At 39.2% G+C, this 25,914-nt stretch overlaps 2 protein-coding genes across 2 annotated transcripts in view; one reads left to right on the forward strand and one right to left on the reverse strand.

Moving 5' to 3' along the window:
* Positions 1-25,914, reverse strand: part of LOC135480392 (uncharacterized) — a 139,098-nt gene that overhangs the window by 43,763 nt on the left and 69,421 nt on the right. The window lies entirely within an intron of this gene.
* Positions 4,251-7,650, forward strand: LOC135480668 (angiopoietin-related protein 1-like). Its single transcript, XM_064760564.1, has 2 exons — positions 4,251-5,516; positions 6,245-7,650. Exons 1-2 carry the CDS (start codon positions 4,304-4,306, stop codon positions 6,850-6,852), a joined length of 1,821 nt encoding a protein of 606 aa, XP_064616634.1. The 5' UTR covers positions 4,251-4,303; the 3' UTR covers positions 6,853-7,650.

The following is a 25,914-nucleotide window of genomic DNA, read 5'->3' on the forward strand; positions in this document are numbered from 1 at the left end:
ATACACAAAGTTTCGCCAGGACAATACACAAAGTTTCACCAGGACAATACACAAAGTTTCACCAGGACAATACACAAAGATTTACCAGAAGAATAAACAATGATGATTGCATGTGTATCAGAGAAAAAAAATATTAATGTACTTTAACTCAAAACTGTTTTTACAAAGTTAACCTATAGTGCTCATGCAGACATAACAGCCAGATATGCTTCGGGAGCAGAAGAGAAAGACAGAGTATAGTTACAATCCTAGCTTGTAAACAATCTGTACCCATTTGGCAAAGGAGATTGGGAAGATGAACATTGTTTGTGGATCCATCTCAGTTTTAGATTTACTTTTCATGAATCCTTTAATCTTACAGGATAAATCTTCCATATACCTCACCCAGCCAATTACATATTAAGTTCCTCAATTACTTGCCCAAAGGGTGGTGGTTTAATCTTAAACTCATGAAACTAACACTCAACTTGTAAGTCAAATATTCCTGAATATCATGTCAAATGCCAATCAATCCCAAGCCAATTTAATCCACAATGAACGAGTTAACGGTTCTGTGCAATATCCGAACAATTCAAAACAGACGGAGCTGTGTCAGAGCTAGCCTGGGTAAAAATAGCAACCTCATGGCCCTAATTTTCACTGATAATTGCACCATGTAACCTGATTAAAATAAATTAATTTAGGCTGTTACATAGCTTGGATGAGCAGACTTGATAAAAAGCAATTCCCAGTTCACATGATTTGTCTCAGTTTCTATGGAAACAGGATCTAATGATCAGACCCGTATTCTAAAAAGCTGATCTAGATTTTCTTCAACTTAATGAAAGCCCAAATCATATCAATATTTTGGAAATTATTTGCCACTAACTTCATTACAAGGGTTAATTTCGCCAAATGAAAATCAATACATGACAATGCGATGCCAAATGCTCATAAACTACAGCTATAATTATGGACTTTCGCAACAGGCTGCCGGATTTTTAGACACAGACCACGGCACGATGAGGAATAAAATGAGAGTAAAGCCATGGCAATATCTTCATATTTCCTGTAAACTGATCACATACAATCGATGCCCAAGCTAGTCAGTCATGACTGTACTGTAGCTAAGATGGTTGTCTTTCAGTCATTGCGTCATTGTTCTTATGGCCTTGGTGGCACGAAGCAGTTGCTGGTACTGTCTTGTGCAGTCGCTGGTGCTGTCTTGTACAGTCTTGTGCTGTCGTGTGCAGTCTTGTGCTGTCTTGTGCAGTCGCTTGTGCTGTCTTGTGCAGTCTTGTGCTGTCTTGTGCAGTCTTGTGCAGTCGCTGGTGCTGTCTTGTGCTGTCGTGTGCAGTCTTGTTGCTGGTGCTGTCTTGTGTAGTCGCTTGTGCTGTCTTGTGCAGTCGCTCGTCCTGTCTTGTGCAGTCGTTGGTGCTGTCTTGTGCAGTCTTGTGCTACCGTGTCCAGTCTTGTACAGTCGCTGGTGCTTGTGCTGTCTTGTGTAGTCGCTTGTGCTGTCTTGTGCAGTCGCTGGTGCTGTCTTGTGCAGTCGCTGGTGCTGTCTTGTGCAGTCTTGTGCTACCGTGTCCAGTCTTGTGCAGTCGCTGGTGCTTGTGCTGTCTTGTGCAGTCACTAGTGCTGTCTTGTGCAGTTGCTCTGTGCTGTCTTGTGCAGTCGCTGGTGCTGTCTTGTGCTGTCTTGTGCTGTCGCTAGTGCTGTCGCTAGTGCTGTCTTGTGCAGTCTTGTACAGTCTTGTGCTGTCTTGTACAGTCGCTGGTGCTGTCTTGGACAGTCTTGTGCAGTCTTATGCTGTCTTGTACAGACTTGTGCAGTCTTGTGCTGTCTAGTACAGTCTTGTGCTGTCTAGTACAGTCTTGTGCTATCTTGTGCAGTCGCTGGTGCCGTCTTGTGCAGTCTTGTGCTGTTCTGTACATTCTTGTGCTGCCTTGTGCCGTCTTGTATAGTCGCTGGTGCCGTCTTGTGCGTCGCTGGTGCCATCTTGTGTTGTCTTTTGCAGTCGCTGGTGCTGTCTTGTGCTGTCTTGTACAGACTTGTGCTGTCTTGTGCAGTCTTGTGTTGTCTTGTGTTGTCTTGTTCAGTTGTGTGCAGTATTGTGCTGTCTTGTGCAGTCTCTGGTGCTGTCTTGTGCTGTCTTGTGTTGTCTTGTACAGTCTTGTGCAGTCGTGTGCAGTCTTGTACTGTCTTGTGCAGTCTTGTGCTACCTTGTTCAGTCATGTGCAGTATTGTGCTGTCTTGTGCAGTCGTTTGTGCAGATGCTGGTGCTGTCTTGTGCAGTCTTGCATGCAGTTTACTTGAGGTGGCTTACCCTTCACAAATATCACATGTTATACGTAAACAAAGTTTGCTCCCAGCACACTGATTTCTGTTAGCCACAGCTCTCTGTTCTGTCTTTGTGTATATATATATATGTGTGTACACAGTGAACAATTCGTGAGAATGCTGTCATACCATGGGAAGCTTGGGTGTGGGTGAGGTTGATTTTGTGGCAGATTGCTGAAAATCGTTTTTCATTTTGCCCTTGTACGTGGGATCTGGCTGGTTTAACATCTCAGATAATACAGCAACACAGTCAAATCTGGCAGTTTTATTAAACTGTGCAAACCATATTCATATATGGTCACTATAATAAAGATGTAGGGGTGAGGAATCAAAATAATTAAATGTACATCAGTCATCATCACAGGCGCATCTGACATTTTCAAAAATCTGACAAAACTCACCATTGTGCTCTGCAGACAGTCATCACACATCACTAAACAGCCTGGGAATCCCACATTTCATAATTCCTTTGATCCTCAAAGCATCAGTTCCTAACAGCAACGGTTCAACGCATATGCAACCTTTACACAAATTTTTCAACAGAAGTTTCATATCAAGTTGTTATGAACGACTGTACCAAAAAATTCAGCCAACAAATTATGTCTTTTGAACACTGAATAGTTCTTTAGAATAACAAAAATTTCTTTATGGAAAAGTGTGTTTATAATTTTGTGACATTACCTACCAGATATGCAAGAGTGACTTTCTGATAGAGAGTTATTCTAACACGCCACATTAATTTATAGAAAACATATCAAGCTTGACAAATATACTAACTCAATGGCATTTTCCACAAACAGTGTTTTTCAAATTGGTTAGATTGTGTACTATGGAATGTGCAAACTGACCTGAAGCCTGATTTTCAAGGCCATTTTGGACTGAAGTCCAGAAATTTAACCTGTTTTGCAAAACCAACTGTTTCATGCGGGATTCTCAGCTTCGTTACAGTTATATTACAGCAGAACTAAGTGTTCAAAATTTGACTCATTTCATGCATGTATTAATTTACTGTCATTTTTCCATGTTTTCACATGTTTGCAAAGTGATTATTCAAGCATATTGTAAAGGCATTATTCTGTATAGACTTTTAAAATTACAGTTTTTGTGAAGCCCTGAAATTGGCAAATTCTACCAAGTAGATTTGTTTCTAAAATCAATGTAAAAATGTGCATAAACTGCACTGAAAGATGCTCTTTCATATCCCAACAGGTTGAGGAATTAGGGTAGCTAAAACCTAAAAAAAACTTTCTCAAAGAGATCACTGAACCATGAAGAAAGAAGTACTCCATCACTAAACAGAATTTAGATTATTCAAATATATTTAGAAAAAAAAGTTTACATATTTTTATGTTCCAGTAAACAGTCTCTTTTTTTCTGTGTGTGTGAGAGACGGAAATGTCTGTCCCATTCTTGAGCCATTTTGGATGTTGCCATATTTAAATTGAAATCGGTACAGTTTCTGGTGTAAACATGTTCTCTCCACAGTATGGCCAAAATATTCGTCACGCGGCATCAAGACATTCATTCAATCAAAAACACGCATCAGGAATCCTTATTTTATATACTGATATTACGATGTATAACAGAGGGAACTTGAAATCAAGTATTCACTTTGTGTTTACCATCTTCTTGCAGATCTCACATAAGAAGTCTAGAACATCGATTGTCTTCGGCGTCACATGACGTCAGGTCCATGGAGGATGTGATTACCACGGTGAAGGAGAAGGTGACTGACACAGACAGGAAAATGAAGCGAATTGCTGAGCAGCAAAACGAGGACAGTCGTGTCATCAATAGCATTGAGGAAACGAAAAACATAATCAGTCAGGATTTAGAAGACGTGCAAAAATTTCACAAAGTCATCAATAACACTGTTCACAGACTTGGGGCTAAAGTGACAAATCTCGATGAAAAGGGGAGAGAACTTGAGGACACAGTCGCCACGGTGATACAGGAGTCGTTTCAGATTCGAGCTCAGCAGATGAAGCAAAAAACTGGTCTGAAGCATGTGAAGCTAGAACTTGCTGGCTTCATTCAAGAGTTTCTTCCTGAAGATGACGATGATGATCTGGAAGAATATGATGACGATGATGATGATAATGATGATGAAGTTTATGATGCTGTTGACGGAACAGACGACAAATCTACCTCAGGCAAAATGCACCACGATGAAAGTCTGCAGTTTAAATCTTCAACAAAATCGACTGATAATTCTGCGCAGCTCACATCTGATACTCTTACTACAGATGGATCTGGGAATGCTGAGAGTGTGATGCAAACAAGGACTGTACAGCTGACAATATCGCCGTCCAGTGAGCCTCCTGGGCCCAGGAACCAAAACAATCACTCTGGGCCTAATCGCCAAAATGACAAGAAACTCAAAAAAGAAATGAAACTCATGAAAGAGTCTTTGACTGAAAAAGACATCCAGATGGAAAGGCTCCAGAGCAAGGTGCTCAACTTGTCTCTGGACTTGGCAAAGCTTGAGAACAACATCTTGTTGCTTCACAAGGATGGAGAGATCATGAAGACTCAGCAGGAGGCGGCAAATTTCACACAATACATGATTGCTCTGGATCAATGGCGCATTTCCAGCCCTCTGATCATAAACACGACTCAAGAGAATCAGGAACAACTTGATATTCTCGGGGAGTTAATTCTGAACAACACCAACAGACTAGGGAAGCTTGAGGTGAAGCTCCTAGACCATAGATACCTCATGGAGCACACAGAGCTGACGTTTGAGCGGGAGCTCCACAGAATCAACGAAACGCTGAAGAAGGTGCGACACCGGACCCACCACCATGACCATGCCATGACAGAGGAGCTTGCCCAGCAATTTGAAGACATGCATTTAAAGCTAGAGCAGCTCGGATCTCGACTCATGAACATCGAGGTGAAAGTTCTGAATTCGTCTTTGAACACATGTGCGAAGCAACAAGCAGATTTCTACCAGGACATTAAACTGAAGGAGATGAACAAAAAGCTAGACAAGATGCAGGAGAGCATCTTGGTTCACCGGGAAACACTGACCAGAACGGACAGAGGGCTGTATCGCCTTCATCTGGATATCAAGTCTCACAAGGATGCCATTGACACTCTGAAGAGAGAGTCCAAGAAGATGAGCAGCTACAAACCAGAGTTCAAAGCCATGCAGGAAGAAGTGACCAAGTTCCTCCACCATTTGCCGCAGGGTAAGCACTTCAATATCTTCTACGCATGCCTAAAAGAACAGATCACCTTTAGATACAGCGCACAAGTTGTTCTTCACTGCTGGGCTTAAAAAGAAATGATACCTGGCTGCAGAATGAAGGGAACTTGAGAGAAATCGTGCGAAAACTACATTGTTGCGGAAACTCAGAGTTTAACCTCCTATCTCCTATCTGGAGAAACAACCAATCAGTGACACACATCTGTAACCAACTTGTCTTTGTATGTGATGCATGCTCTCTTGGTCTAAGTTAGTCTAAGTCCCAACTTGTGAGACATTCTCAAAAAGGGTTTACAGACAACCTGTTCAATGTCGAAATCCTGGTGTGACCCTAGAGTAACTCCTTTAGCTATTAAAATGATGCCGTGATCAGACAGGTTTCAAAACGTCTAGACCAGAGTTCAAATCCTGGTGTGACCTTAGAGTAACTCCTTCAACCATTAAAATTATGTCGTGACCAGACAGGTTTCAAAATGTGTAGACCAGAATTCAAATCCTGGTGTGACCTTAGAGTAACTCCATCAACCATGAAAATGATGCCGTGACCAGACAGGTTTCAAAACATGTAGATCCAAGTTCAAATCCCGGTATGACCCACACAAAAATTTTTTTAACAAATTTTAAAAAAAATTTTTTTTAAATATACACAGCAAAATCTATGCTGATTTTGTCAATCGATTAAAATAATTTACTGCTTCTGTTGTATTTCAGATTGCAATGAGGTATATCTGCTGGGTCAGCGTGAATCAGGCGAGTACATCATCCACCCTGAAGGCAGTCCAAAGTCCGTCCGTGTTTACTGTGAGCTGACGGATGAAGGGGGATGGACGGTGATCCAGAGACGTGTCGACGGAAGTGAGCATTTCAGTCGGCCTTGGAAGGAGTATAAGGAAGGCTTTGGGACAATCAGCCGAGAATTCTGGCTCGGAAATGATTACATATACCTCTTGACCAATCAAAAGAATTGTTCATTGTTTGTGGAGATGTACGACACATTCGGACAAAAGTGGGTCGCTGAATACGATGTGTTCAAGATGAACGACGAAGGAAAGAAATATTCGCTTTTCTTGGATGGGTACCATGGTAATGCAACGGATTCGCTTGGCGACGCCAATGGAATGGCATTTAGTACGGAAGATCGTGACCAGGATGCCAGCAGTACGCACTGTGCGCTGTACTACACGGCGGGTTGGTGGTACAAACACTGCCATTACTGTAATCTGAATGGCCGCTACAATGTGGGAATCGTGTGGTTTAATCAAGAAGTAAACGAGTGGCTACAAATGAACAAAACAGTGATGAAAATTATATCCCATTAGTCACATTATGATTCACCAACTCAAAATATTGGCCACGGCCTGTTCTGAAAGTGGCAGAAATTCTGTGCCGGGCTGCACATAGATTTGTCAGTGACAAGATCAGATGCTTCCATTCATGGAGTTTGTAGCGCACCTTAGACTCATTAAGCTAGCGCTGCACAAAATCTTCCAGAGCATAAGTTACGGGGGCATAACGGCAATGTGATCAGGGGTTTGGAAATCACAGCCTGATGCCTTGATTCGCAAACTGTTCAGAACCACGGACGAGGATTAATATGTTGTTGATGTTATTGTGTTGTAATGAAATCTACCCTAACAAAACATTTAATACAACAAAAAGATGTGTTTGTTTGACACTGCTCTTACGTTCCTACGTCTAACAAAAAAAAAAAAAAAATAGGCTAAGTTTTGAACAACGCTAGTTATGGAAATAGTGACAATTTCAATATTTCATGGAATTATCTGATCAAATGTTTTTCAAATTTTATCCAAACATCAATTTGGCCTAAGAAGCCCTTGGGTAATTTATTCAGTATATCCACAGAACTTTGAAAGTAAATGGCCTTTTTTCCCTCTGAAAAACCTGCCTCTGTCTAAGTATGTGCAAGAATTGGGCACACTAAGAAATCATGTATCGTCACACAATCCCAGGGGGTTTTTTCAGGTATTTTACATGTTTAGTCTGTACATGATTTACTGATACCAAAGACTGATGTAGATGTTTGTGTGATATTCAGTCATGCCAACGTGAGTACGGTATATATTCACGGTTTCGCCAGTTTACCTGCTGCTTTAGGTCAGGAGATCAGGTACATGTGTCTACCTGGTGAAGTGCAGAGGTTTACTCTTGGGGAAGTGCAGTCCTTTGCTCTGGGGGAAGTGTAGTCGTTTACTCTGGGTGAAGTGTCGTCCTTTGCTCTGGTGAAGTGCAGTCCTTTGCTATGGGGGAAGTGTAGTCGTTTACTCTGGGTGAAGTGCAGTCCTTTGCTCTGGTGAAGTGCAGTCCTTTGCTCTGGGGAAGTGCAGTCCTTTGCTATGGTGAAGTGCAGTCCTTTACTCTGGGGAAGTGCAGTCCTTTGCTCTGGTGAAGTGCAGTCCTTTGCTCTCGTGAAGCACAGTCTTTTGTTCTGGTGAAGTGCAGTCCTTTGCTCTCGTGAAGCACAGTCTTTTGTTCTGGTGAAGTGCAGTCCTTTGCTCTCGTGAAGCACAGTCTTTTGTTCTGGTGAAGTGCAGTCCTTTGCTCTCGTGAAGCACAGTCTTTTGTTCTGGTGAAGTGCAGTCCTTTGCTCTGGGGAAGCAGTCTTTTGTTCTGGTGAAGTGCAGTCCTTTGCTCTCGTGAAGCACAGTCTTTTGTTCTGGTGAAGTGCAGTCCTTTGCTCTCATGAAGCACAGTCTTTTGTTCTGGTGAAGTGCAGTCCTTTGCTCTGGGGAAGCACAGTCTTTTGTTCTGGTGAAGTGCAGTCCTTTGCTCTGGGGAAGCAGTCTTTTGTTCTGGTGAAGTGCAGTCCTTTGCTCTCGTGAAGCACAGTCTTTTGTTCTGGTGAAGTGCAGTCCTTTGCTCTCGTGAAGCACAGTCTTTTGTTCTGGTGAAGTGCAGTCCTTTGCTCTCGTGAAGCACAGTCTTTTGTTCTGGTGAAGTGCAGTCCTTTGCTCTGGGAAAGCGCAGTCGTTTACTCTGATGAACACAGTTTGTTTGGAGAAGCACAGTCGTTTACTCCAGTGTATCACAGTGGTTTACTCCTGAGAAGAGCAGTCGTTTATTCTGGTGAAGTGCAGTCCTTTGCTCTGGTGAAGCACAGTCTTTTGCTCTGGTGAAGTGCAGCAGTTTGCTCTGGGGAAGCGCAGTCGTTTACTCTGATGAACACAGTTTGTTTGGAGAAGCACAGTTGTTTACTCCAGTGTATCACAGTGGTTTACTCCTGAGAAGAGCAGTCGTTTATTCTGGTGAAGTGCAGTCCTTTGCTCTGGTGAAGCACAGTCTTTTGTTCTGGTGAAGTGCAGTCCTTTGCTCTGGGGAAGCGCAGTCGTTTACTCTGATGAACACAGTTTGTTTGGAGAAGCACAGTCGTTTACTCCAGTGTATCACAGTGGTTTACTCCTGAGAAGAGCAGTCGTTTATTCTGGTGAAGTGCAGTCCTTCACTCCGTTTAGAAGTGCAGTTGTTCACAGTCAGAGATTTTCATGCATACATGTATATAAAATCTCAACACGCGACTTGGATGCCTCCATTTTCATTTTGAAGCTTTCAAAGTCATTGTTAAAGTGAAGTGCTATTGGTGAAAATAGTTTGTTGTAGCTGTATCAGCAAAATGGCATGAAAACCAGTATGTTACAATTTATGGGCAAAAATAAGATTCAAAATACTTCAAAACTAAAGAAAGAGCCAAGTCATTACTTGAACATGTGTATAACTAATACCACCAAAATAAAATATGTTGTGATAATATGCCATTACATTAATTATACCGGTCATAATAGATACAATGTTTATATCTACATTTGTGTAATGTTGTTGTTGTATACATTTTGCACCATCTCATGTTAGTACAGACACAGTTTTTCATGCTTACAACCACGCATGTTGTAAAACTACATCTTGTGCGGAACTTTCAGCTGTTCTGGGCTGATTTTTGAGGGTTTAAATGAATGAATTGTGCCATTCAAATAGCAACATCTTGATATCAATAAAGGTCAAGTCAAACATGAAAATGATTTTCTGATTTGATACCAGATGATGAACCACACTACTTTGTCTCTTACTGAGAGGATGCTCCATGTCACCTGATGCTAATGGCTGGGAATACAGAAGTCAAAACAGCAGAGCATTTCTTCAGGTGCCTGACAAAGCATCTGTCTTCACATACAAAGGCAATCAAAACAAAAATGTCTCAGAATCATTGGTGAATTGGAAATTAGGAAGGACACCTTAGACCGCTCAGCCAGAAAGTGTCCAACAGCAAAGTATATGTTCAAGAAGGAATTTATTAAGACTTTTTACTACGAGTAAGATCACTGGATTAGACAGCTCTGATAACTGCATTAGATAATTTGGTACTTCGATAATGTCACGTGCAAAGATACAGTTTTATTACCTCAAAGTTGGTGTTTGCATTCAGAATTCTTATGTTAAAGTATCTTTCAAAATTATCAACGCACAATGATATGACCTCTTCAGCATGGTTTTTGAGTCAGACAGTGCCATAATCAGCTTTACTTACTTCATTGGCGTCTGTCTTGCCATACCGATACTCAACAATATTTCATTTATATGAAGGTGGTCAGCATTATGGTGGAAGGAAACTGGACAGAGCTGTGGGGAAAACCCACGGTCATGCACAGGTTGTTGACAGACATTCTCCGCGGAGAGGAAGCAAGTAAGAGCTGGGCTTGAACTCACAAGTCACTGTGCTGGGCACGCAGCCACTCTGCCAGAAAAACCCTACCCCTCAGCACTATAATAAACAGGATCGCCAAACCACCAAACTAAATCAAGAAAAAAACCCTGCCCCACTTAATACAGCTTTTATATGCTCATCAGCTGTTTATCTGTATCCTAAGAAGGCAAATGGCAAAGTTCAGAGAAGTTTGTCAAATTTCTTCCAACACATATTTGTAGTTTTCATAACATCACTGAGTCTTTATCAATTTACTGGCCTCCCACACCCACACACAACGCCCAACTGAGAGGCCCTGTGGGCTGTTTGATGAGCATACCAACTGTTCCAAGGGCGGGGGCATGCACTGTCCATGGGAACGGAAAGCTCACATATCAACAAAGTTTCCTGTTTCCATAACAACACAGTTTAATAGGCTTGATATGAAACCAGTGATAGCAGTATGGCAGTCACTGATGTCTATTTAAGAGGATCTAGGCAATTCCTGGGAAATAAACTTTCTGTATGAAACCCAAATAGAAAAATGGCATCTGAAATACCAGCTGTATATCAGACCAGCAAGATTAAGAATAAATTTTGAGCTATGAGAATTCCATGAGAAACTGCAATAAACTTTTATGTCCATCCATCGACTTTTTACATTATTTACCTTACGCTAAATGCAAATTTGTATCATATATGTACAAGTCAAACTTGATTGGTTTAATAAGTTTCTATAATTTCCGGAGTGTACAATTAAATATACCCTTAATCCTAATTTCAACCTGAAAAATATCATCTTAAATCCAGTTTTGAAACATAAAACATAATATTTTGAAGAATAAAATGTGTTGTTAGATAAGGGCACAGGTGAACTTCACAAAAATTTTAAAATAATCTTCAGCAGTAATAAATATAAACCAGTTCAGAGAACATTCAGCTAATATGCGAAAACTTGCACTATGGCCGTGGTCGAAATTCTTACCTACCATCCCCACTGAACCCTAACTCAGCGTAACTTTACAGTAAAATATATGCTTTACTGAATTTCAACAAAAATGTTTTATAGAGCTAACTGATGAAGCAATATAAACCATGCACTGTAGACATAGGCGAATGATTTCACAATTTCCATGTCTCCATGTCTTCCATGTCTCTGTACCCTGTACAAACGTCTATTTAAAGTGATTTTTCAGTACACTTCAAGCCTGGAAATGAGGGCAGTGTCCTGCACACAACTGAGTTCGAACACTTGCCATCTGTCTGATATGTACAAGACAAAACTGTCATATTAATAGCATTGTAACTTTTTAACTATATTGGGTAGCTGACAAATATGCCAATCATGTGACACAACAAATTTAAAATTATTTCAAGGTTTGTGTTTAATGAAGTACAGCTGTACTGTCATCATAAATGTATTCAATGATCTGACTGATGATTTTAACTTTACTGTGCAACTTTTCGTTTGTATAAATCTGACGTGTATTAAGTCAACTGCTCTTTTGTTTCTTGAACATTCCACATGAAACCGATCAAATCTATCAATAGAATTGTACCACTTGAAAACAATGCACATCGACTATAAACTGAAACTGCGTGTACTGATCTATTCCTGAATTTGTCACTTACGAATATAGGACACGGTGGTGATCAGTTTGATGAGAGGTGGAAGTGAAATGCTCACAGAAAAAGCGACCAACTGAAAATATTTGTGTAAGTCATGCATCTACTCTACTGGTCAGCTGGTAACACTTGACAAAACTATGCTTAAGTTTCTGCCACTTATAAGTTTCTTTTACCCATTAAATGTTTTTCTTTTACCCATCAAAAAAGCTTGTTCAGCTAATAGGCAATGTATTCAAACCTTAACTAGGTGCTGAAGTCTCACTCCTAGGTTAAACAAACTACACTCTGTGGGTTTTGCCCCAAAGCAGATCATCAAACAAGGAAACTATTTTCCACTGCCAAGTGGTTTTACTTGGGATAATTAGTCATGACCCAAGCATTGGAGGCGTCAAGATGGCATAAAAACAGTAAACAGTAAGAGAGCTGTGAACTGGGGAAGCTTAAACCCCTAGCATGGTGGTCCCTAATGTTTAGGTGGTAGTCAGCAATGTTTACAGAAAAGCCATCAGTGGTAAGCGATAAGAAACCCCTGAAAAAAGTGTTAAGTTACACAACCATGGGCAGTTAGAAACAAAAAGCATCCTGAATGAGATAAGGGTTCCATGTGCCCTTTTCTTTGGCTCACTTCTTGAAGCTAGGGTTCGGAGGACAAAGTGAATACATTGGAAGCTTTGTAAGCCCAAATTAAATGTGGACAGACAACTTTTTTAGCCCTTCACTGGACACAAGTGACTACTCTTTCACTTACAAAGACCAAAACTTCATAAGACAAACTTTCCCACACAATTCCATGAAACCTAAAATGTTACAATCTACACATTTGTCTGTGTAGTCTAAATTAACAAAAATTTAATTTTTGTTGAAATACATTTTTTAAATTTTAAACACAATCACATTTCTTAGAATTTTCCAAGTGATGGAAAGACTAGTCATCGAAAAATAGGATCACAACAATTACATAATTAGACTGAAATTCTGAGATTTCCAAAAACAGATCTAAAGGTGCAATACTTAGGAGTATTAGGGTAACCAATCTCTATTATGTAAACAAAAGTCAATCACTCATGCAGGTGTTGTCAATCACTCATGCAGGTGTTGTCAATCACTCATGCAGGTGTTGTCAATCACTCTTGCAGGTGTTGTCAATCACTCTTGCAGGTGTTGTCAATCACTCATGCAGATGTTGTCAATCACTCATGCAGGTGTTGTCAATCACTCTTGCAGGTGTTGTCAATCACTCATGCAGGTGTTGTCAATCACTCATGCAGGTGTTGCGGGACAATGAGATGAAACAAACGACAGCCAGCCTGCTGATTTCCTTGTAATAGCTACAGCACCTGACACCTGCTCAAGTTAGACTGCTTCTCAAACAACAATATTCTCCTCATTGAGAGGCCCATAGCCTACCATTCACTACATCTAATGGAAGATCCCACAAATCTGATACAGCTGGCTAATCACACAATCCAGATTAGCGAATGAAAACAACCATACCTATGTACACAATAACATGTTGTTGTTGTATAGCTACCGCTACAGAACAAAGTGGGAGGGTTAACTCTGGCCAAATTTGACCAAATTTGTTGATTGACCCCAGGTTTTAAGCATGGTGACTATATTCACTCGTGGACGATCAATGATGCCTGGAATTGCTAAAGTAGTCCTTTTATTTTATCCGAAATGCCGGACATCCTGTCTCTGTGTAAGTTAAGAGACTACTCATGGACACACATCTCCTCTCAGACCAATGACCATTTTTCCTTGATTGTCAAGATACTTTGCTCATACGCGTTCACAGGCTATCATGAATATCCTCACTTTTCATTTGTATCTTTCGACAGAGCACTTCTGCTGTCTGTCCTGGAGAGAGTAGAATATTGCTTTCTGCAAACTGTCTGTATAAAGTATACAAGCAGGTAATAACTTAAACTTTGCAGGAAGCATGAAGTACAAAATTGTAATGCGACATGCTAGAATTTCCCCACTTGCAAAGGCTTGCCTTTTTAAAAATTTTTCATCCATTTACTTTTTGAAAATCAACCCATCAAATGAATCATCAAGAACTCTTTGGATTTCTTCCTTCAAATCTTTTCAGCTACAACATTAACAAGAGTTGAGGTGAACACAACATATGCCCCAACATGTGCATTTGTTTGAAATGTATATAAGAATACCAGCAGCATTGTGGTGAGTATAACCCCAGAGGGGAATCTTCATGGGCGTTGATGACACGTATGTGGTTACCATGACAACTGCGCAAGAGAACAAATGTGACCATCACTAAAGAAAACTTTTTGCGGAACACAGTTAGAGTTTTAGCCCGGACACAAAATAAGCTACCATGACAACTGCAAAACTGGATAAATGTAAGTTGTAACACGACCTCTGTGTATCTATGTATCCACCAAAAATTAAAGCTGTGTGTGGAGAAGAGTTGGAGTGGTAGCCCCGGACACGAAAACATATCTATTTATATAGTTTACAGAATGGCTATCTGGTTACCATGACAACCACAAATGTGGACAGATGTATGTCACAACATAGTCATCTGTGTGTCTACATGTATGTATCCACCAAATGGTAAAACTCTATGTGGAAAACTGTTGGAATTATAGCCTGGACACAAAATTATGTCTATTTATATAGTATACATATAGGGAATATAAAGGCAATCTGGTAACCATGACAACCATGCAAATGGACAAATGTGAGTCGCGACACACCATTATCTGTGTATCTATGTATCCACCAAAAATTCAAACTGTTCATAAAAAAACAGAATTATAGCCTGGACATGAAATCATATCTATGTATATAGTATATATAAGGAAAATGGCTATCTGGTTACCATGACAACCATGCAAATGGACAAATGTGAGTCATGACGCATCATTATCTGTGTATCTATGTATCCTATTGGCGGCGGTGAATAAAAATGACAAATTTAAAGCCCTTCATTGACTTGCTTTTCAAAAATCAAACCCTTTAACTTAATATTCCTGAACTCCCAGAATTTCTAGACCAAGGTGTAAGATTGAAAATCTCAATTTACAAAGGGTTTTCCCAAGTCAAAACTGTTTAGTCATTTACCAACTGAAACTCAGACCTGATCATTTAATTTTCTAGAACCTTCTACAGGCATGCTGGTTACATTCAACAAGAATACTCTGCAAATCTCTAGGAAATAGGTCAGCAGTGACTCCTTGGATATCTTGTGATCAACCTGGAGATATTGTGATCAACTTGGATATACTGTTATCAACATTTTGTTTATTACAATTAAATAGTCTCAATTCCTACAAGCTAAGTTTTTACCAGTAAACCGCATGATTTACCACAAAAAGGGTGAATGATTAATATAATTTAATCAAGATCAAGGCATCAGAGTATTTAATATCCTCTGTGCCTCACTTAATCAGACTACAGCTAAAGTTAACATCTCCGATGTGTTAGCATCAAATCAACAGCTTTTCATTTTCTCAGAGAAACAGGCCAAAAAAAAAGGGGAGGCAAACACTCAAAAAAGCCTGGATGGAAAAAATTGCTGATGAAAATCATGACTGGGACAAAAGGGCAAGGAAAGTCATTTACCTTGGTGAAAAGAAGTTGCTAAAAGAAAGTGTGAACAGTGCTGAATCAGCCCTACCACAATTTCAATAGAACAGGTGCTGATCACAATGTCTTGAGCAGAGGCAAGGTATCGCCAAATTTCCCTGACGCGTGTCACTCTTATCCAACTAGAGTTCAGACTTCGTTCAGTGTAATCTGGCTTTTGTTCACAAAATCAGGCTTGCGAGACAAACACAGAAATAAAGGTAGAGTAGGTGATACAACGATGTAGTCAAGACATGAGGGGTGGACTGGTTAATGAACAAGACATGAGGGGTGGACTGGTTAATGAACAAGACATGAGGGGTGGACTGGTTAATGAACAAGACATGAGGGGTGGACTGGTTAATGAACAAGACATGAGGGGTGGACTGGTTAATGAATGAAATGATTCGATAAACATTCACATCTACAACATGAGCATGCAAAGAAATGTATTGCTTTCAATCACCAGAAAAGTCCTTCCAAGAACCGGGACAGCATCAACAGTGTAAATTTACTTTGGTTTTAGCACAGCTATTTAGATTAATAAATAAATATTGTACACAAAATTGTTGTAAGATCATAAAAATATTTCTGAATTGTGGAAATATTTACACGGCATTTCAGGCATTTCAAAGAGGGCAACAGTAAGAGCTGTAATAACAGTAAGAGCTGTAATAACAGTAAGATCTGTAATAACAGTAAGAGCTGTAATAACAGTAAGATCTGGAGACATCGTGCACAAAAGTGTTTCCCGGTGATATTATGGCTTATTCCAACAAACAAAAAGAAATAAAATGTGCCGTTTTGCATTAGTTTCTGACTATTTTGCAACCAGGAATTTATATCCCCTACAAAAACCATTTCCGGTATATTTAGAACATATACTGTTTTTCTCATCTGAAATCCTCCTTCCTGATTGATTATTTCCAAATAATTAAATCAAGAACAATGCAAAAATCCTATGTAGGTACCTATCTGTGAATGCTAACAAACTGCTGTGAGTTGAGCTCAGGAGAGAGTACGAAGACCTAACATAAAAGTGGAGGTCTGAGTCTAGAGTTGATGTGCATTCCGACACAGCCGGCATTTCTCAGGAATTCACCCAGACAACATCCGGGAGGAGATCAACCCCAGACAAAGCTTATTATTCAAGCTTTTATCAGTGCCATTGTCTCAGACATCCAACAAGGCCTGTGTCAGTCAAACCAAAACATTATCAGCAGACTCAAATATCAAACACCCACCCCCGAACCCCTCAGCACCCCTATCCCAAACCAACGAAAAACTGCCAGTGCCAAGTCAAACTAAATACCTTTGTATCAATCTACCTATGAGGCATGCACCATCGGAGGAAAACAGTGAAACAGAAGTTGTCTACCAACTCATCTTTGGCATTTTCCTGACATAGTCACTAGAAATGTGAGAGACAGGCTCAGGTGAAAACAATGGGCTTCAATTTACAGTAGAAATACACAAGATTTTATCTATGCATGCATTTAAATTAGCAACAAAAAAAGCATTAAAAGATCTAATGTGAGTCCACACAAAGAAAGGTACCTGTATAAACCATCCGGACATGAACAAAAAGTTTTCATGAACAGAAGGGTTTTCATGAACAAAACTGTTTTCTTGAACAAAAGGGTTTCCATGAACAAAAGGGTTTTATTGAACAAAAGGGTTTTCATGAACACAATTGTTTTCGTGAACAAAGGGTTTCCATGTACAAAAGGGTTTTCTTGAACAAGAAGGTTTCCATGAACAGATTATCTTGTCCCATATTATTTTGGTCATGGCATTATCTGCAAACTGAAGGCCAGTCCGAATGCAAACATACTCATGGTGCTGCCTCACTGTGGTAACATTGGCATTGAAAGCAGACCATAGGCTGAGCACCCTAACTCTTCGACCTTTTCAACCACCTCTGCAACCAATATTTCAAAACATTGTGACAGAACTACCGGGTGTATAGAAAAGTGATTTGCATAGTTTTATGACAGTTGTATCTTTAGTGACACAAATCAATTTTAGCATCATTTTCATTACAAATGTATGCATCAATTTCTTGACTAAAGTGCTTTAGAGGCCGAAAAGGTTGAAGCTTTACAGCATACCTGCAATTACTATGACATCATATGCTGTAGAGATATGAAGTGCACTTTGTGAGACTGGCCTGGTCACCTTAGTAAGACACAGGTTTGGAATAATTCACCCAGATTGGTTTTTGGTATCGAAATCCTCCTAAACCCAAGATGCTAGCTTTAAATGTCGTGGTAGGTATAATAAGTATTATTATATAAGTATATATAGTAAATGAAGCCTGTAGGGCAAGCTAAGCTAAAAACACCTTTAATTTAATATACATTTATAAACAAAACCAGACTCACAAAATACACTTTCTATTTTGAGATTGCCTGTAAGTAAAAAATTTCTTACACAAACATAGTCTTACAGATTCTATGTTAATATCAAGAAATTCTGTTTACCCCTGAAGGAAGGTAACAGCTTCATCTTTGAACACACACGAGATTAAATTACAAAAAACACAAGCATGGCTCACTGAGGATGAAGATGTCATGAGAGTGTGTGATAGAACGGAATGATAAAAATCCAGGAAGCCACGAACTCTTCAGACCCGTCTGGCCAACGTTTTCCCAGCGGATGTTTTACGCACCTTAAAGGCAGCCACATTTATCTAATTAAATGATCGACCCAAACAGAAAAAAAAATGGGAATCTTGAGATGGGTAGCTCCTTGGTCCCTCCTACCATTAGAGCCACATCTGAGGACGTCAGGCAGGAAACTTTGCATCAGCGTTTATTTACCCAGGCACTTGGAGCCACTCTTACTCCGTACTTATTTATTTGATCTGAGTCTTGTGTCCTGGTGGTCATGGAGGAACACAAGAGTGATCTGCTCTTGGAAAGGAAGTCTCATTTGTTTGGAGAACGAACTGTCTAATGGACTGCCTGGAAGACTCTAAAATGGCCTAGAAAAGCCTGGCAAACACTTAACAAACTTGTAAAATAAATAGAAATTTTATTCCAAGCATGTAAGTTATACCATCAGTCCAAAATTTAGTACATACTGCAAATCTTCAACCTTTTCGACCTCTACGGCACTTTTTTCAGTGGAATTTATGCATACAATTATTATGAAAATGACAACAAAAATTTGTGTCACTAAAGAGGCAAGTTTCACGAAACTCTGCAGATTATTTTCTACAACTTATAGTTCTCTCAGAGTAGTTCGAAATATTGGTAGCTGTTATGGTTGAAAAGGTTGAAGAATTCAGGTATGTCTGTATGTTAAAGGAGAAGAAAACTTAAAACGATGACACTATAGGCTGAAAAGAGCACATTTTCTTCCATCTGCTTCTGCCTGCTGCATAGTTTTGCGACTTTTCCTCGCCGTACACGTAAAGACTGAAAAGGGCACAGCTGGCATAAATCGCGGAGTTCATTGTGTCCTCCATCTTTAACACACTGTTATTTATGTTGGGGATGTGTTGCCTCTCAGCCAATGAGAGTCGTTAAAATTGCCAGCTTGTTCGTGTGAAGTCGGAACCTATGTCCAACATTCCGGTTTCTCGATCGTCAAGTGGAAAACGAACTGTTTAGTTCTGCTGCAAATGTATGAACTGCACTTCGGCGGTTTCCGACAGCAATTCTCTTCCTATCACAGAAGACTTCAGGACTAGTTCTTAGGCAAAATGGAGTCGCCCACAGTGGATTTTGGAGCTGACTTTATTTATAATTTATCAACTTGAGGTATATATTAGAATTTTTTATATGGCATGCACCTGTGAGGAAGTGCATACTCTTTTCAATGGTATCTCTTTGATATTTAAATTTTCTTCTCCTTTAAACATGAAAAAGAGGAAGAGGATCATGTGCAATAAAGCATACATTTTGAACTAAAATAAACTTTTTTTGTTGAAAAAAAAGAGACATCGATGGGTGTCTAATAAATCGTCAGCACCTATGCAACACAATACCTTTCAGAAATCAAATGCTTTTTCTTAAAAATAACTGACAACAGTTTTATTTTGTGTTTTAGATGCCAGGCAACACTTTAAAATGGAATAAATACAAAAATGGAATAAATACAAAAATGGAAGTTCGCCTTTTCATTTTGTCCAATGTTCATATTTTGATAATTTTCTGCTCTTCAAGGCCTGCCATTCACGTCTTTAACGTGAACAGTTGTTGACACAGCCCACCTTTAACACAAATCAAAAGAATGATTTTTCAGGTTTGTTTTTTATATTTTCGCACAACCCTCTCACAACAATGAAAAAAGGTAAAAAGATTATTTCAGCCCGTAAAACAAAAAGTTAAACTGGTGTGGCCTAATTTCACAATACCACAAAATTCACCATAAAAATGACATCAATCGACAATTGTCCCAGACCATTTCAACTCAGCAACAGTAAATCTTTAACCACACTGGATATGATGTATTAGAAGGTCCACTAAACCTCTGCAAAATGTCAAAAAACAGGTTATTACATCTGACGCAGAGATTACACCTTTATCAACCTACACAGCAATAAAAATGATCTACAACAAAACTGATACGATATACATAGCCTTTGTACATTTGAAAAGATTACGTAAAGGCCCAGCAGTTCCCGTTAAATCCCCTAAACTTCAACCCTATACATATCAACACAAGGATACTGCAGATTTTTGAAGTGATCCTGGTGAAACAGTTGTCGGTAAGGGATAAATAATTCACTGCTTCAAAACAGATGATGTTTCTTACTCGGCTAAACTGTTCCAATCTCCACAGAGTTACAACCTGTATTCAATTTCAAAACTGAGCAAAGTTCAGCATAAATATTTATCAGGCGAGAAAACATCAAAAGACAGCCAAAGGAGTTTAAACTGCAATGAATGTCTGATAATATATATGTTATCTTTAAAGTTAAGTAATATTTGGTTACATTTTAAAGAGCTTGAAAGTCTTAACACTGAAGGTGAAGACAGGATTTATAACAACCATGGCTATTCTCAGGAATCTGAAACAAGAACAGCAAACCCTACACCAAAGCTGTGGAAATGTTGTCACAAGGGTACAGAAGTTTCATACACACATTCGCCTGGGTATATAAAAAAACTGACTCATTCTTCGTTCATTGTTTTCTTTACAGAATCATGCTGCACAAAGCTGTACTGATGTTTAAATGTCTGAGCGGACTAACCCCAAACTGACTTTTCATCCTGTTTACCTGCACTGCAACTGTCTATCAAACTAACCTTCGATCTACAACCTCCATGAACCTCAGCCTGCCCCCCCACCCCCACCCCCTCCAAAACCTAGAAACAATACCATTAAAAATTCTTTTAGATATTCTGGGGTGACACTGTGGAACCGACTACTTATACATGTTCAAAAAATCACAGAACGTCAATGTTTTCAAAAAGAAAAAAATGGAAACTATGTGAAAATATGCCTCTGCTGATTAAGTAAGAAACTGTCCATGATGCACTACAGTGTGTATAGTCTTTGATCATCTTACATCAGGTTCATCTATACTGTAACAAACTGTCCATGATGCACTACACTGTGTATAGTCTTTGATCATCTTACATCAGGTTCATCTATACTGTAACAAACTGTCCATGATGCACTACACTGTGTATAGTCTTTGATCATCTTACATCAGGTTCATCTATACTGTAACAAACTGTCCATGATGCACTACTCTGTGTATAGTCTTTGATCATCTTACATCAGGTTCATCTATATTGTAACAAACTGTCCATGATGCACTACTCTGTGTATAGTCTTTGATCATCTTACATCAGGTTCATCTATACTGTAACAAACTGTCCATGATGCACTACACTGTGTATAGTTTTTGATCATCTTACATCAGGTTCATCTATACTGTAACAAACTGTCCATGATGCACTACTCTGTGTATAGTCTTTGATCATCTTACATCAGGTTCATCTATACTGTAACAAACTGTCCATGATGCACTACACTGTGTATAGTTTTTGATCATCTTACATCAGGTTCATCTATACTGTAACAAACTGTCCATGATGCACTACACTGTGTATAGTTTTTGATCATCTTACATCAGGTTCATCTATACTGTAACAAACTGTCCATGATGCACTACTCTGTGTATAGTCTTTGATCATCTTACATCAGGTTCATCTATACTGTAACAAACTGTCCATGATGCACTACACTGTGTATAGTTTTTGATCATCTTACATCAGGTTCATCTATATTGTAACAAACTGTCCATGATGCACTACTCTGTGTATAGTCTTCGATCATCTTATATCAGGTTCATCTATATTGTAAGGAACTGTCCATGATGCACTACACTGTGTATAGTCTTTGATCATCTTACATCAGGTTCATCTATATTGTAAAAAAAACTGTCCATGATGCACTACACTGTGTATAGTCTGATCATCTTACATCAGGTTCATCTATATTGTAGGAAACTGTCCATGATGCACTACACTGTGCATAGTCTTTGATCATCTTACATCAGGTTCATCTATATTGTAAAAAAAACTGTCCATGATGCACTACACTGTGCATAGTCTTTGATCATCTTACATCAGGTTCATCTATACTGTAACAAACTGTCCATGATGCACTACACTGTGTATAGTCTTTGATCATCTTACATCAGGTTCATCTATACTGTAACAAACTGTCCATGATGCACTACACTGTGTATAGTCTTTCATCATCTTACATCAGGTTCATCTATACTGTAACAAACTGTCCATGATGCACTACACTGTGTATAGTCTTTCATCATCTTACATCAGGTTCATCAATATTTTATACATACTGTATAGACCTTGTAAATAACCCTTTATGTGTGAATATGTGTATGCATGCTGAAGGAAGATTAGTTTTGTAACTAATTGGTCTCCCTCAGAAAATATGGTATTATTATTATTTATTAATGTTCACAAGAAGGACTCTTTAGTAACAGTATGTCTTTCACAGTTAAACACCAGCACTTTAGGAAATGTATTTTCTGTTTAATCAACAGTGTAATTGTTTTAGCAGTGATCAGCAAGCAGCTTTATACGTCCGTCTGTCTATCATTTTTTCCAATTTTTCACACCCTATTTTTCAACATGGCCCCTGGTTTAACAAAAAGCTTAAGTGCAGATAACCGATTGACTTTTTTCAGGACTCACAGCTTTTGTAAATTTGCACTTGTTTTACTTCTTTTTTAAGTTTGCTACTGCCATGATGGAAGTCAAAAGACAAACAAACAGCCAAATGCCAGAGTTTCTCAGGGATTGAGGGTGATGTTATTGAGAGAATAAGGAGTTCTTCCATCTCCCCCGCCCCCTCACCTCAACCCAAACACAAATCACACTCTTGGGGGGTCAGACATACATCATGTGCTAAAACACGCTGAATTTCCCAAAAACTTAATCACAAAGAAATAAAAAGCTGACAGAGCTTTCAGTTGCCCGAGATGTAAACACCTCACTGGATCCCCTTCCGTGTTTTTCGAGGCGACGAAAAAATAAAAGTCAATAGATTTATTTCCGCTTCCACATGTCTTATTTTATTTTCTACTGTTGAAGTTGTCTACCCTCTGTTGGAGCCTTGTGCCAGCCACGATGACTCATCTATTCTTTATCGGACAGACGGAGACGTAACAATGACCATCTTTCACACATGTGGTCTCTCTTTATTGTAAAAGAAACTGGCCTACTCTTGGGTACACAAGCACTAAGGGTCGTTGCAAGACGCTGAGCCTTTTAATACATCAAAGTTGTTGTATCAGCGAACTACAGATGTCATGGCAACCAATGTGACCAAGCTGAAACAGCTTCCGCTATAGATTGCTATCTGAGATTAACTGGAGGCAGTATTTCTAGCATTGTATACAGGGTGCTGAAATCAAATGGACAAAAAAAAAAAACACACAAAAAAAAGGTGAAAATCAAATGAAATTTTTCTTTTTACTTTCTCAATGTTTTGTACCACAACAAAGATTTTTCTCTCTGAAATTCATCCACACAGAAATGTAATGGTATTCCCTTCTTGAAATCATTATTACCAACAGAATCTACCTTTGGTCTGTACCAAATTTCCTCACAATTGGTGTATTCATGTCTAAATTCACAAGTGGCAAGATTTTAATGAAAGATGATCACCTAAACACATTTAAAGCTACATCTGTTTTAAGATACCTGGGCCCAGTTTCACAAAGCAGCGTACGACATCTTTTCATCGTATATTCGTCGTACAATATTTTGCACGTCACTATCACTGTACCATTGTCCTATATGTGCGATTATCCTACACGTACAACATCTTTGTGAAACTGGGTCCTGATAAGCTTAACTTGACAAATCACACATGAAAATTAAAACCACATGCTTGGATGTTGAGAAAAGATAATTGGGCAGGGTTGTTGAAAATCACTTTAATGTAAAACAATGAATTTATCTGTTACAAATTTGGAAATAGGTCTCAACTTTCAAGGCCTTGCCAAATAATGAAACGGATCTTATGAAGCCATTTAATAATGTTAAGAGAAATAGGCAATTTTAAGTTTGTACATGTTATCATGGACAGATGGACAAAACTGTCCAACCATATTAGTCTCCTCCCAATAACGGCTGGTATGTAAGAACTACTTTTTTCTTCACGTATGACATGAAAACAAAAAGACAAATCTCCAGTGGAGTCTTGAGTTGAGGCATATATAAGCATGCTCTCAAACTGAGAAGGTGTTAAGCCATAATCTTTCAGTCATTCAAACATGAAAGTAGAATTAAAACGCAAAATCTGCACATTTAAAGTGTCTGCGCTCTAACTATATAATTAAGTGTACAATATTACAGCTGGGACTAATACTTGCAATAGGGGCCTCCGTGGCTCAGTCGGTTAAAGCGCTAGCGCAGCGTAATGACCCAGGAGTCTCTCACCAATGCGGTCGCTGTGTGTTCAAGTCCAGCTCATGCTGGCGGCCGTACGTGAGAAGGTCTGTCAGCAACCTGCGGATGGTCGTGGGTTTCCCCCGGGCTCTGCCCGCTTTCCACCCACCATAATGCTGGCCGCCGTCGTATAAGTGAAATATTCTTGAGTACGGCGTAAAACACCAATCAAAAAAAAAAAAAAAAAAAAAAAAAAAAAAAAATACTTGCAATACAAATGTACAACATGTATATTTTTTTTTATTTCATTGATGAGCCGTTCTCAAGGATATTTCACGTATATAACGGCGGCCAGCAATATGGTGAGAGGAAACCAGGCAGAGCCCAGGGAAAACCCACATCCATTCGCAGGTTGCTGCCAGATCTTCACATGTATGGCTAGAGAGGAAGCCAGCATGAACTGGACTTGAACTCACAGCGACCACATGGGTGAGAGGCTCTTGGGTCATTGTGCCATGTTGGCCTGCTAACCATCTGTATCCGAAGTAAAAATATAACACCACATCCCTGAATAAACTTCAAAATTAACAGTTGACAGGCGCACATTTCCTTTTCAGCATATGACCAAAACATAACAGGCATAAACCTGAAGGATACCTATGATGACATCACAGTGGCAACATGGTACAAGTGAATTCTTTGAGACAAGTCTAATTTAATTAAATATCTTGGTATTGATAGGTAAAAATTAGCTGTACTAAGACCAATCTGCGATCAGCTATCAAATGACATGAGTACCAATTATTATCACAGCTTTTTTTCATCTTTTTACAAAAGAGGCAGCCATGATCTTATTTTTTATGCTATAAAAACATCATTCATTTATAACATTTTTTTTTCATCTAATTTATATACACTGTCTTTTTCTATTTTTCTTTTGAAGTCAATAATTTCTAAACCAAGTTATTCATCTCTGACAAGTTTTTAATCAACTTTTTGATTTTCTATATTTTAATTATCCCATACATATACAAGTGTCTAAATTACAAACCCCTCTGACAATTTGGCTATAAATAAACATCTGCATTTTAACAAACTAACTTACAGGCCTTCAATTTGCATTCATGTCATGTCTAGGACACATCCAAGTTAGATTTATCTCTGGTTTTTAATTTATTTCATTTCATCTCATCTGAAAACATGGTACAATTTTTCCATATACTCTGCTCCTACATTTGCCCTCCTGTAAAACTCCCTGAACTCGGCCCCTCAGCTGTCTTCATTAACCCCATTAAAAGTGAGAGTGTAGGTAAAGTTGAGAAGGGGGTGGGGAGGGGGGATGGGGAGGTCACAGGTACATCAGTCTTCATCTATGGTTCAGCAGAAAGCAGCCTTGGCATGAGGATACCCAATGACCTCACTGATATGGGGCTCAGGTCACATGACAGGGGTCACTGGGTACATACCCTGCTGAATTGACTGGCCTAATCTGACCCAGATGTGAGATTACACATGTACATTGCCTGTCAATCTACACTAAATACTCTAATTATTTTCTCCCTCAAGCACTTACCTGA

Source organism: Liolophura sinensis, chromosome 13, assembly GCF_032854445.1.
Source record: "Liolophura sinensis isolate JHLJ2023 chromosome 13, CUHK_Ljap_v2, whole genome shotgun sequence".
Taxonomy (NCBI): domain Eukaryota; kingdom Metazoa; phylum Mollusca; class Polyplacophora; order Chitonida; family Chitonidae; genus Liolophura; species Liolophura sinensis.

Coding starts and splice junctions, on each gene's coding strand:
- LOC135480668 (XM_064760564.1), top strand. CDS start 4,304: ATGAAGCAAAAAACTGGTCTGAAGCATGTGAAGCTAGAACTTGCTGGC. Junction 5,517..6,244: donor CCTCCACCATTTGCCGCAGG/GTAAGCACTTCA, acceptor GTTGTATTTCAG/ATTGCAATGAGGTATATCTG.